The sequence below is a fragment of the Heterocephalus glaber genome, unplaced genomic scaffold (assembly GCF_053883595.1).
Source record: "Heterocephalus glaber isolate CG9 unplaced genomic scaffold, H.glaber_assembly_v1.0 deba00001689, whole genome shotgun sequence".
NCBI lineage: Eukaryota > Metazoa > Chordata > Mammalia > Rodentia > Bathyergidae > Heterocephalus > Heterocephalus glaber.
Genome location: NW_028258414.1, coordinates 9,263,798 through 9,275,538, shown reverse-complemented (window position 1 = coordinate 9,275,538; position 11,741 = coordinate 9,263,798). Strand labels below are relative to the sequence as shown.

The 11,741-nt window shown below is 55.1% G+C and overlaps 1 protein-coding gene across 4 annotated transcripts in view; it reads right to left on the bottom strand.

Annotated features, from left to right (window-relative positions):
* Nucleotides 1–1,147: 1,147 nt before the first annotated feature.
* The window catches only part of Smad6 (SMAD family member 6), a 65,537-nt gene continuing 54,943 nt past the window's right edge, over nt 1,148–11,741 (bottom strand). For 2 of the 4 annotated variants that reach the window (XM_087199147.1, XM_004855598.4), the window contains one exon: nt 1,148–2,103. In XM_087199147.1, the coding sequence (XP_087055273.1) occupies nt 1,544–2,103 (560 nt within the window). In that variant the 3' untranslated portion in view covers nt 1,148–1,543. The remainder of the gene's footprint in view (nt 2,104–11,741) is intronic. The other 2 variants (XM_087199148.1, XM_087199149.1) reach the window with 1 other exon arrangement.

Sequence of the window (11,741 nt, the reverse complement as noted above, 5' to 3'; positions counted from 1 at the left end):
CGAGGACTTCGGTCCTCACGTCCATTTCTAGGCATTGGGGGTGACCTGTAGCATCCCTGGTCACACCCTGGCCCTCCTTCTTGTATGGCTCTCCAGGCCTTGAAGCCCCTCCAATAACCTTGAAGAAAGCCCAGCCAGCTGTGATGGTGCACACTTATCATTCCAGGATTCTGGGAGGCTGAGGCAGGAGGGTCACAAATTTCAACCCAGCCTGGGCAACTTGGTAACTGAGCAAGGCCATGTCTCAAAATTTTAAAACAATTTTTTTAAAGGGCTGGGGGTATAGCCCAGTGCAAAGGCCATAGGTTTAATCCCCAGGGCTGGCTCTGCTCATCTCTCTGGTCCATTCAGAAATGGACCCGCCTTCCCCACGGCCTGGAGGTGGAGTGGGAGTCCCCATCTCTCCTGTTCAGCCACGCACGTTGGTAACAACTCCACCCTCACGGTACCTGGGGAACCATTTCACTCCCATCTGTCATGGAGGCATGTTACAAGTCACCCTGAGAGTGGCCCAGCCGGGATCCTCACTCCAGAAGCCCTGGTCCAAGCACGAGCATCTCAGAGCTGCTCCCCGCTTCCCAGTCCTTGTCACCTCCACCTGCCCTGACTGCACACTGGGGACACAGACCCTGCTGGGTGCCATCTCCCAGGGCCTTGGCAGGGAGCGCCCTCGTGTGGACAGCCGGAAGCCCCCGCAGGCCTTGGCAGGGGACCCAAGGAGCTGGAAAGGGATGGTGTGATGAGTAACTTTAGGAACAGTGTTGGATGTGTATTTCCGGGGGGCCTTGGTGGTCCTGCCTCCTGCCCCTGCCTGACATTCCCACTCCTGCGTCGACTCCCCACGCTGTCACAGGGGTGGTTTGTGTTATCGGTCAGTAGCACACAGCAGAAGTTCCGGGGGGGGGGGGGGTGTACACCTGTAATCCCAACTGCTCAGGAGGCTGAGGCAGGAGGATTGCTTGAGCCCTACCTCAGCATCCCGAGTGCTGGGATTACAGCCCTACACCACCACACCTGCCAGTTCCCTCTATTTGTTATCCAGTAACCACAAAAGTCAAGTTTCAGGGTGTCTGACGGGTTGGAAAACCCACAGGAGCCCTGAACATCCCTCTTTGTAAAAAGAAGACAGTTAAAAAAATAAAACAACTATAATGCGAATATTTTATTATCAACGAGTGACTGGTATTAGCTTTTCGTCTGGGCGTTAATAGTTCAAAAACCATACACCAAACCCAGGCTTTTCCACCTGGTTCTGCTGTATCATTTTCTTAAAAACAAAACAAAACAAAACAAAAAAACAAAACAAGAAGAGGAAAGAGAAAAAGAAAGAAAATATATCTGTATTGAAAGAATTATAAGCCAAAGTGCGTCTTTCTTGTTGCATCCATATACACACATTGCACCATACATAAATAATTACATTGTAAAAATGACTCCATAATTACAAGTATAATATATATTTCCATATAATATATAAAACTTTATATTAAATCTAGGTAGATGATATCTGGGGGTGCGTCCGGGGGACCCCAGGGAGCTGGCACTATCTGTGGTGGTTAAGCAGGATCTCCAGCCAGCAGGGGCAGGAGGTGATGAACTGCCTCGAGTAGCAGGGACCCCAGCCCTTGGCGAAGCTGATGCGTACGCTGTTGGGGTCGTAGGGGCCGTCGCTGGCCTCGGGCTCAGCCGCGTGCTGCAGCAGGTCCGAGCGCGCGAAGTCGAAGGCCTTGATGGAGTAGCCGGGTGGCACTTTGCGAACGACCAGGGCACGGCCACTGCCGCCGCCGCCACCTGCGGGCGCATCCAGCGTGGGGGAGTTAACGAAGATGGGGTGCTCTCCACGGTTGTAGGCCCACACGCCATCGGGCTCCTTGCTGAGCACGATGCCGAAGCCGATCTTGCTGCGCGTGCGGCGCACGGATTCACTGCGGGGCTCCAGGTGGAGCTGGCCCAGGCAGAAGCCGCTGCCCTGAGGTAGGTCGTAGAAGATGCTCACGGCCTGCTCTGACACCGCGTAGAGGCGGCCCACACGCGTCCGGTGCTCCCAGTACGCCACGCTGCACCAGTGGCTCGGCTTGGTGGCTTCCGGAGACATGCTGGCGTCTGTGGGCAAGCACAGGGCATGGTTACTGGGCTGGACGGCCCGAGAAACAGCACACCGTGGGGCCGCCAAGGCCTCCTTCACACGTGCATGGGCCAAGCCAGCCCAGGCGCCTCCGGGGCAGCAAGGTAGCCATGAGCCACACCCAGCTGCCACCCACGCGAACTTCACACCCCCACACATCAGAGGGGGTCCACGACCCGCCAGGCACCCGCACCATGCTGTCATCCCAGCCCCGTCCCATAGTGAGGCTCCCCCTCAGCACACCCAGGGCTGCACCGTGAGCACCTGGACCCGCAAAGAGCAGGGGAACTGACTAGGGCAGAGTGTGCCAACAGGGGCAACTGCAGGATAGCACAGGGACCGGGCCTGTCCCACCTGGGACAGCAGGACTTGCCACATGCCGAGCTCCAGCATCCCAAACTCCTGAGGCACGGGGCAGCACCACGCCAGCCTGGTGACTCCCGCCCACAAGAATCCTCTCAGTGTGCAGGGCGGCAAGAGGTGCCCAAGGGCACTGGGGACAGGATGGTGGCAGGCATCTCCGAGAACCTTTGAGGCGCCAGGCAAGCCCCTCCTGTCTGACCTCAGTTTCCCTATCTGTAACCACGATGCTCCCGTGGACTGAGTTTAGGAGGAGTTTGCCGTCCCATCAGGGGCTCTCTTTGCCATCCCTGGGAGAGGGGTCACTGCTATGTCTGTGTACAGTAGGGCTTTGTGAGGCTGCCAGTCAGCAGAGGCCATGAGGGTCAGAGTGTGTAGGGGTCCCAGGACCCCGAGACCGGCACATTCTAGGCTACTCCCAGCGGGGCTTCCCAGGGCCCCGCATAGGGATGGGAGCATGTTTTTTGGAGTCTATATAGTCCAGGCCGGTCTTGAGCTCACTGTGTAGCCCAGGCTGGCCTGGAACTCATGGCGATCATCCTGCCTCAGCCTCCCAAGTGCTGGGGACCCTCTGGGGAGCAACCTGGTGACCTCATCAGCCAGGGCCTCTGGCCAAATCTGCCATGTTCCAGGCAACAGACTGCATCCCAGGGAAGCGCCCCAGGACCTCTTCCTCCTGGGGACCTTTCCATGCAGCCCCTCCTTTGGCCCAAGCAGGAGCCTGTGTTGCCGGTCTACACTCTCCCAGTGGGGAGGGGGGGCCCCTGTCCTCTCTGTGGCCCAGGCTGCTCCAAAAGTGCTAGAAGGAAATAAAGCTAACCCCAGGTGCCCCTTGTGGACCCCACTCCACCAGCCCTGCCCAGCAGTGGGGTGAGCAGCCTCAGGCCTTTGGGCAGTGGAAGGGCAGTGGGCACAGGCACAGGCCTCTGTGGGACCAAGAGGAGCCTGTGACATCACCTTGTCACCTTCTCCTCCGGGACCCAGCCTTTAGGGGGTCCACAAACCAGCACACTTTGTAGCATCTCTTTTCCTTTTTTTTTTTCGGTACCGGGAATCGAACTCGGGTCCTTGCGCTTGTGCAGCAGGCGGCGAAACCACTGAACTAAATCCCCGGCCCATCCAGAACACTTTGTAACAGAGGGCTGGGAGTGACCCGACTTTATCTCCGCTTACTTTCTACCTTGTTTTCATTTCTTTCACCAAGAACCACAGAAAACTCCACTAACGGAGTCCCAGGACCCTGGGCTTGGAAGCTGACACCTCGGAGGTTGCAGGGTGACTTGCCTGGGGACAAGAGGGTGACAGAGTAGAAACTAGAACTTGAGGCCCCAGAACGCTGCTCTCAGATGAGCCAAAGTTTCAGAGTGAGACAGACTGCTGGCTGTGCCCAAGCTACCGTCCCCTATTAGTAAAGGGACAGATGTGGCACCAAGTGCCTCACTCACCCAAGCTCTCTGGGGACTCTGGAAATTCTGGCAGCAAATCAGCTGGGTGGGGCCTCTGGGTCATCAGTTCCTGCTCTCTTTTCCCCTTGGGATCACAGTGGTCAGGGCCAAGTCCCTCACCCGCTGTGAAAGCCCCCGCCCGGCACTGTGGCGACACAGGCATTCAGGGAAGGGGCTAGAGAAGGAAGGGGCGGATAACTCCATCCCCACACCCATGCCCCTACGCATCCTGGGATGTCACAGGGTGCATGCCCACAAGCTACCATGAGGGAGGAGGCAGTGCTCCCAGACCACGGTCCCCCACTGTGCCCTCGTCCACAGCCAGGCCCACCACTGCAGGAGCACAGGGACAGCCTCTTGCAGGAAGGTCTTTCCCTCCTTGGACTCCAGTCTGCAGTCCCTGCCATCTCCTACCATCATCAGCCTAATTAGGAAGCAGCTCTTTAATTGCAAATAAATCCCCGGAAGTCAGACCTGGCTGCTTGACATCAAAGCTGACCGAGCTCTGACCGAAACTTCCACTCACTGGCCCCTGATTGGCCTGTCCTGCTTCCCAGCCAGGCGCTGGGTCCCATGGGGTCTGAGGGTTGGTGGGGAAGAGGCCCAGCGTTGGGTCCAGGGAATCAGAAGTCCTGCCCTTTGGCCCTGACCTGGCAGGTCAATGCTTTTCTCTGGCCTCAGTTTTCCCATCTGCACAACAATGAAGCCTGTACTTTGAACTCTCAGTTCTAAATATCTGTGATTTGGTGAATGTTCCCAGCAGCTCTAGTCATGACCCCCACCTGCAAAGCAGCTCAGATGTCAACGGACAGGAGGACGAAGCCAGGCACGGTGACATGCACCTGTAATCCCAGCTACCTAGGAAGCTGAGGCAGGAGGATCGCAAGTTATAGTCCAGACTGGGCAATTTAGACCTGGTCTAAAAATATGAAACAAACAATAGCTAAAGTTTTGCTCAGTAATGGAACACTCCTGAATTGGAGCCGAGTAACAGGGAAAAAGAATAGATAAATAAAAACTAAGTACGTTGATCCCCGGATGTTACTCAGGAATAAAGAGGAACAAATGGTCGAAATAGGTGACACTGGGTAAATCTTAGGTACATCCTGCTGAGCAAAAGAAGCCACACCCAGAAGACATGCTATCGCCACTGATACGAAGTTCTTGGGCAGGCAGAGCAGTCTGTGGCGATATGCTCTGTGTGTTCAAGGGTTTGTACCCAACAGCACAAAAAAGGGAAAAACAAAATCAGTAGAGTGAGCAGGCCTGGGGGTGGGGCGACTCGGAAGGGTCACGAGGGAATTTCTGGGGCAAGTGTAGTGTGTGGCAACTCGGCTGCAATGTCAGGAACACTCGAGAGGCTGAGGCAGGAAGACCACTGTGAGTTCAAGGCCAGCCTGGGCTACATAGGGAGATCCTATCTCAAAACACCAAAACCAAAGCCACAGAGTATCATGCTCCCAACATGTAGCTGAGCCTTCCACTGCAGGTGGGATACCTCTGAAACAGTTGAAAAGGAGAAAGTGGCCACAGGCTTCCCGAGGGTCAGCTTGCATTGTCTGTCCTGAAGGGGACTCGGCAGACCTGCAATGGCCTGGGGACAGCTGTACCTCCTGGTGATGCCCGCATTCCTGCCACCAGAGGGTAGTGGATGCCGCGCAGGGAGGAGGAGGAGCAGAGGCAACAATAGGCTGCTGGGCCCATAGCCCTCCCTCGCTCTGCCCAGCCAGGGCACCCAGAGCCCAACGTGTAATTTTATGGGGGTGCCAGGGCTCCGAGGTGGCAGCCTGCAGCCTGGGGGTGGCAGCGAGAGCTGAAATCCCAGCTTTCGCTTCTTGGAATCAGCAGTTTTCTGTGAAAACAAAGGGCAGGAGCGGCCCTGGTCCCTGTGCCCCGGGGGGCTTCGGCTCCTGCTCTGTGGTTTGTTTTTCTGCACTGCCCTTTGCTTTTTGGCCAAGCGGCTCTGGGCTCAGTCATGCCCCAAAGGGACCCCACATCAGTGAGACTGAAACAAGGGCCCCCCGCTGGCCCAGCTCCCAGAGAGAGCTGAGAAGAGAGACTTGAGTGCTCAGAAGACCGGAGAGGCTAAGTGACTTGCCCAAGGCTGCCCAGCAGAGCCCGAGAGGAGCCTTGGGCTTGCTCCTTCCCTCTGCACAGGGCTACACAGAGGTTCCAGCCCTCCTGGAAAAGTCCTTCCTTCTGTCCCGGTGGTGGCTGTGGCTTCAAGTTCCCATCCAACCAGCAGCTTCTCATCTGTGGCCCCAGGCCTGGGAGTAATTACCTGGCCCTGCATCTGGTTAACCTAACACCCTTTTAAGGTTCCATTTGCCCATTAGATAAGTAGTTTTTGTTATCAAACTTAGACAAAAAAGGAGTTTCCACTTAACCCTCCTTTGTCTACAGCTTCATGTCTTGCAGTGCTTGGAAGGACAGGGCATTAATTGGAGGCCCCTTCCCTCCTGGCTATAGAGGAGGAATGTGCCCAATGTGCCCAGGGCTGGCTGCGCTAATGGTCAGCAGCCTCTGTGAACTCAGGCCAGAAGCCAGGCCCAGCTGACCGGCGTCTCCTCCCCTGCTCCCACCCACCCACTCCCCGCCTCCAGCACCTCTGGCTCCGGGAGGAAGCCCGGAGTCCAAGAGGAAGTTCCTAATCACTCACTGCATCACGGGCGGTCTGGCCACCGCTGCGGCTGGCCTCAAGGGGCCACCTTGGCCGGCCCCACCTCAGAGGCTCTCCTGGCCTCGGGTCTCGGAGGCAGGGTCCGTGCTGGGCACCACCCTGCAGACGGCGCTCAGGGCTTCCTCGGAGGGTCTGTGCAGGGGTGACAGAGGAGGGAGGCTTTCTGTGGTCCCACGTGCTGCAGTGCAGAAACAGAGGCCCGGAGAGGGAATGGGAAGGTCACACAGGAAATCGGCCTCCTGGGAGGGACCAGCCTGGGGCCTCCTGTGCGGCTGCGTTAAGGATGCAGGTCGACAGTTTGTAAATCCCAGCTCTGCCACTCACCGCTACGCAGCACTGGGCAAGTGACCTCACCCCTCTGGGCCTCAGTTTCCTAGACTGTAAAATGGGGTGCAAGCCTGGAGTCGTAGAGCGCACCTGTGATCCCAGCAGTCTGGAAGGCTGAGGCAGGCAAGTTCCAGCTTAGCCTGGGCAATTTAGCAATTAGCAAGATTCTGCCTCAAAATTTAAAAAGTAAAGGGGGGGATATAGCTCAGTGCGAAGGCCCTGAGTTTAATCTGCAGTACCAGAAACAAAAAATAAAAAATGGGGGTGCAATCAGTGATTACTTTATTGGGGTACCAGGATTTCAAGTGTATCAAACAATGCCCAGCTAAAATAATCACTCCGTAATTTAAACAGCTATTATTACTACCATGCAGTCTTATCTGGATATATATTAGCTGCACAAATTATATAATAGATGGACTCACCCTGATAGTGCATAAGTGTGTTCACACAGATAATAACACCGGCAGAGATAAGCCATGCCAATGGAGTGGAGATTCGAGGAGAAATAGTAATAATAAAATAATAAACCAGCCAACACCTAATGAACCTTTAGTAAATGCCAGGCAAAGAATGAAAAGGCACCACGGGGAAAGGTGCCTTGCTTGTGTGGCCATGCCCACTGTGGGCCATCACTCAGGGCTGGAGATGGAGCCTCAGAGGTAGAGTGCGTGCCTAGCATGTTCAAGGCTCCGGGTTCGAGCCCCAGCAGAAACAACGAGAAAAAGGTGGGGTGTCCTCTGATGTGTCAGGATTGGCCCCCAGCCCAAGATGCTGCCTACCCTCCTAAAGGTCAAGAGGGCTTTTTAAATGCCATGCCATATCTGCTATGTGTGGCCCCTTATGCAGCCTGAGAACACACATACTTACGGGCTTTTAAGTTTAGCTTCCTCCCTGCATGCTAATATTCCACCCCTCAACATGCTCTAGAAAACAAGCATGTGCCAGCCACGCAGCAGGAATGAGTCCTGGTCTCGGGAACATGCAGGACCCGTGGGTCTCTTGCTGTGCATTCACTGGCCCTTCTGAACTTCACACATCTGGGAAGCAGAATCACCCCCATCTCTGGCAGACCACAAGTTGAGAGGTCACGTAGCAGGACAGCGAGGCAGCCCCGTGCCCACCTTCTCCCCATGGGCTCCCTGCACTGCTTGCTGCTTTGTCTGCCCCCTCTGTTCTGTGCTCTTCTGAGCCGCGCCACCACCAGGAGCCATGTTGGTGGCCACCTGGATGGGCTATCACAGCCTCTCCCAAGGAGAGCCCAAGACACCCTCCAGAAGGCCTCTCCTTTATCCTTGGCACCCAGGCCTGGCCTGCTCGGCCTCATGCCTCTGGTGGCACTGAGTGGCGGCCCAGCCAAGCTGGGTAAGGTTCCCAGCCTTTTATCTTGTGCAGATCCTAAAAAGATGAACTCATCCCACAACCCTGACCCAAAGCCAGTTCTGCCTGGGCCCTAATGCCCAGGCCCATGTCCCAGAGGCCTCCTGGTCCTAGCACACCAGCCAGCAGGACACCCAGGCCCCTTTGTCAGCAGCCCTGCCCTCCACCTGCAGGTCCCGTCCTGGTCTGTGGAAAGACACAACCTGCCCAGCAAGACTGTTGGGCCTCCTGGGGCCCACGTCCCTGTGCTCAGTCATACAAGCTCAACAACACCAAAAGCCGCTCAGACTCCAAGAAGCCACACGGAGGCTGGCATCAGAGGCACTGCACCTCCTCCACTGCAGAGCTGATCTGTGAGACCACTCACTCAGAAACACAGGAGGAAGTCCCACAACTAAAGCCTGAAAGAAAGCTGGGCATTGGTGGCACATGCCTGTAATCCCAGCACGAAGGAAGATGAGGCAGGAGAATCCCAGGGAGTTCCAGGCCAGCCTGGGCTACACAGGGAGTTCAACGCCAGCAAGAACTACATAGTGAGTCAACAAAAGAGAAGTTAAAGCCTCAAAGAAAAACACCACCTAAGAGGGAAGGCAGAGAAGCCCCTCAGTCCCCTTGGGGAGGAAACAGCCCAGGAGGGAGAATGTTGGGAAAATGCAGAGCGCAAAGTACAATGACAGGCGACAAGCATGAGAGACAGAGGAGATAAGCAGCTTATGAAATCAGCCCAGGTCTTGAGAAGGAACCAGTTTCTGCAACAAAACCCTCTGAACTTTACTCCCATTCCAAGGCCTCCTTTTGTCTTATCACAAAGTCGGGGGAGGATGTTTGTTTGTTTTCCTCTCCAAAGACCACCTGGGGTGGGAAAGCTGGGTTTTATTATGTCCCTGAGAGGATTCTGGGACCTTGGACACAGTGAGAAGGGATGGGCTGGCTCCCGGGTCCTGGGGGCTGGCCGAGTTGGGTCTTATCTGGGTTCTCATCTCAGGCTTTAGCACCCAAGGTCGAGGCCTGACCCCAACACTGACTTCCCTGGTGAATCTGAGGCCACAGAGAACAAAATCAGCCCTTGGGGGATTCGGACGGGGACAGTCTGAGTATGTGTGGCAGGGCACAGGGCAGGTGTCTGGGCTTCGAGGCCCCACCCTGAAGTTCCCAGAGTGGAGACCCAGGGGCACCTCCATTTTTCTTTTATTTCCCAAATGCAATTTGAGTTTTATTGGCAAACTTCCTGCCTCAGACTTCCACCTGGACCCAGTATAAAGCCATAAAAGCAAAGCACCTAAACATTGCTTTCCATCAACCTGTCTGGGGCGGGGCGCAGGCAGAGACGTCTCAGAGTGAGGCCCCACAGTTTGGCTCCCCATCAGTGTGTGCTCGACGCCTTCCAGCTCCATCTGCAAGGCTCCCAGCCCCGGGCAGCAGAAGGGAAGTGCACATCCTAGGAGCTGTGTCCCTTGAACAGGTGACCACACCTCCGAGCCCAGGCCCAGTGCAAGACACTCCAGTTCGGGTGTTCCCTAGGGGTCACCTAGCTCAAAGGGGCGAGGGGCTTGGAGGAGTTCAGCAACCCCGTGGTCATGCTGGTGACTGCATTTCCGTCCTCATTCCCCGGCGCCTGGCAGACGCTTGCTGAACCTTCTGGACCCCAGTGTCACTGTCCTGTAGACAGCCTTTGTTCAGCAGCAAGATCTGAGCCGCAGTTCCTCTGTGACACTGTCACCAATGCTGACAACAGGAGGGATGGGACCCAGCACCCTAACCAGGGTGCCCTCAGGATTGGGGTGCTAGGTAGAATTTGACACACAGGGCTGGAAGAGCACTTGGGAAATCATCTGGTTTCCTCTCAGCCCCTGCCCCCCCACACACCCCTGGAGAAGGAACAGTGGCAGTGTTGTCCCCATTTACTAGGTGACATCCCTGGTGTTCGGACGCCTGGACATGGAGGCAAGGGGAACAGCACTGTCCCTCCTCGCTGGTCCTCAGGTTGTGACCCTGTCCGTATGAGCTCATTACATGCATAAAATAATGATGCAAAAACAATCTAAAGCCTGTGGCCCCCTTGTCTGGCAGGGGGTGGGCTCAGTTCCTCTAGCTTGCTAACTCTGCAAGGGTAAAGGATTAGAGACCATAGTTTTAGACAAGGGAGCCAAAGAATGGGTGTTGGTCCTGGTCTTCCTATTTACACAGCTCAAAAAAAAAAGACCAGGTGTGGTGCCGCATACCTATGATCCTAGCACTCAGGAGGCTGAGGCAGGAAGGTCACTGCAAGTTTGAGGCCAGCCTGAACTACGCAGCAAGACGCTATCTGAAAAAAAAAAAAAACAACCACCAACAACAGTAACAAAAATAAGCCTCATTTAACATCAGCCTGTTGTTATTTACCAACCGGATATTATATATGACCTTCACCAGTCAGATACACCTGCACTGACTTACTCTAAAGATGCAATTGGGGATAAACATCCCAAAATTAAAGTACCAGGGGTGGGCATTCAATTTTTAAATAATTCTTGCATGAAATCCTTTCTTTTCAAATGTTCTTTTGTAGCACAAAGATACATGAAGGCAGGTGAGTACGTGCTGGGTCTTCTTAAAGCAAAGTTTGCTTGAATCTTTCTTGTAGATCTCTGGAACAAACAGGAGTGCTTTATGATTTGCTCAAAGCTAATACTGACTGGAGGGATCATCCATCGGTGTTGAGTGCTAGTGTTTGCCATAGAGGAGGGGGTAACATGAGCCCGAAAGTCTCCCCTCAGCAGTGCTACAGAGTGACCTCTGGGCTGGCAGCTCCAGGCTGCCTGCCCTGGGGACCTGTCTACCTGTCCACCGTCTGCGGCCAGGCTACTGTGCAGGTGACTTGGCCAGCTCCCAGGCTGCCCAGGAAGGAGCCAAGTGGGCTACTCATCCCATCAGGTCACCCTGCACAGACCCCAAGTCCATGCCAGGTTTCCAAGGCAGCAGGAGGCCAGGCTGGCTTCCCACAGCCCTGAAGCCCGTGCAGGAGGGCGGCTCTGTCCCACTGGGATGCTGTTGCACCTGTCCAGGGTCTCTGAATTCTCTGAGCCCATTTACAGAGGCCTCCTTTTAGGTTTAGGAGTGTCTCAGGAGGCGAGGTGACCGCCCCATGGTCCAGTTAATGATGAGGTGGTGCCAGGTGCCGTCTGTCGCCTGGGTGCTGGGCTCTCATCACCTTCAGTCTGCACCTGGATGCGCAGGGCTGTCAGTATGACTCGATCCAAGGAGTACTCAGGGACAGCCGCGTTTCTGTGCCTGGATCCTGTGTCTTACTCCCAAGCCTAACTTTTCAGCAAAGAGGATGTCGCCTTCTTCTCCACTATCCTCTTATTTTTTTCTTTCTTTCTTTCTTTCTTTTTTTTTTTTTTGGTACAGGGGATCGAACTTGGGACCTTGCACTTTCGAGGAA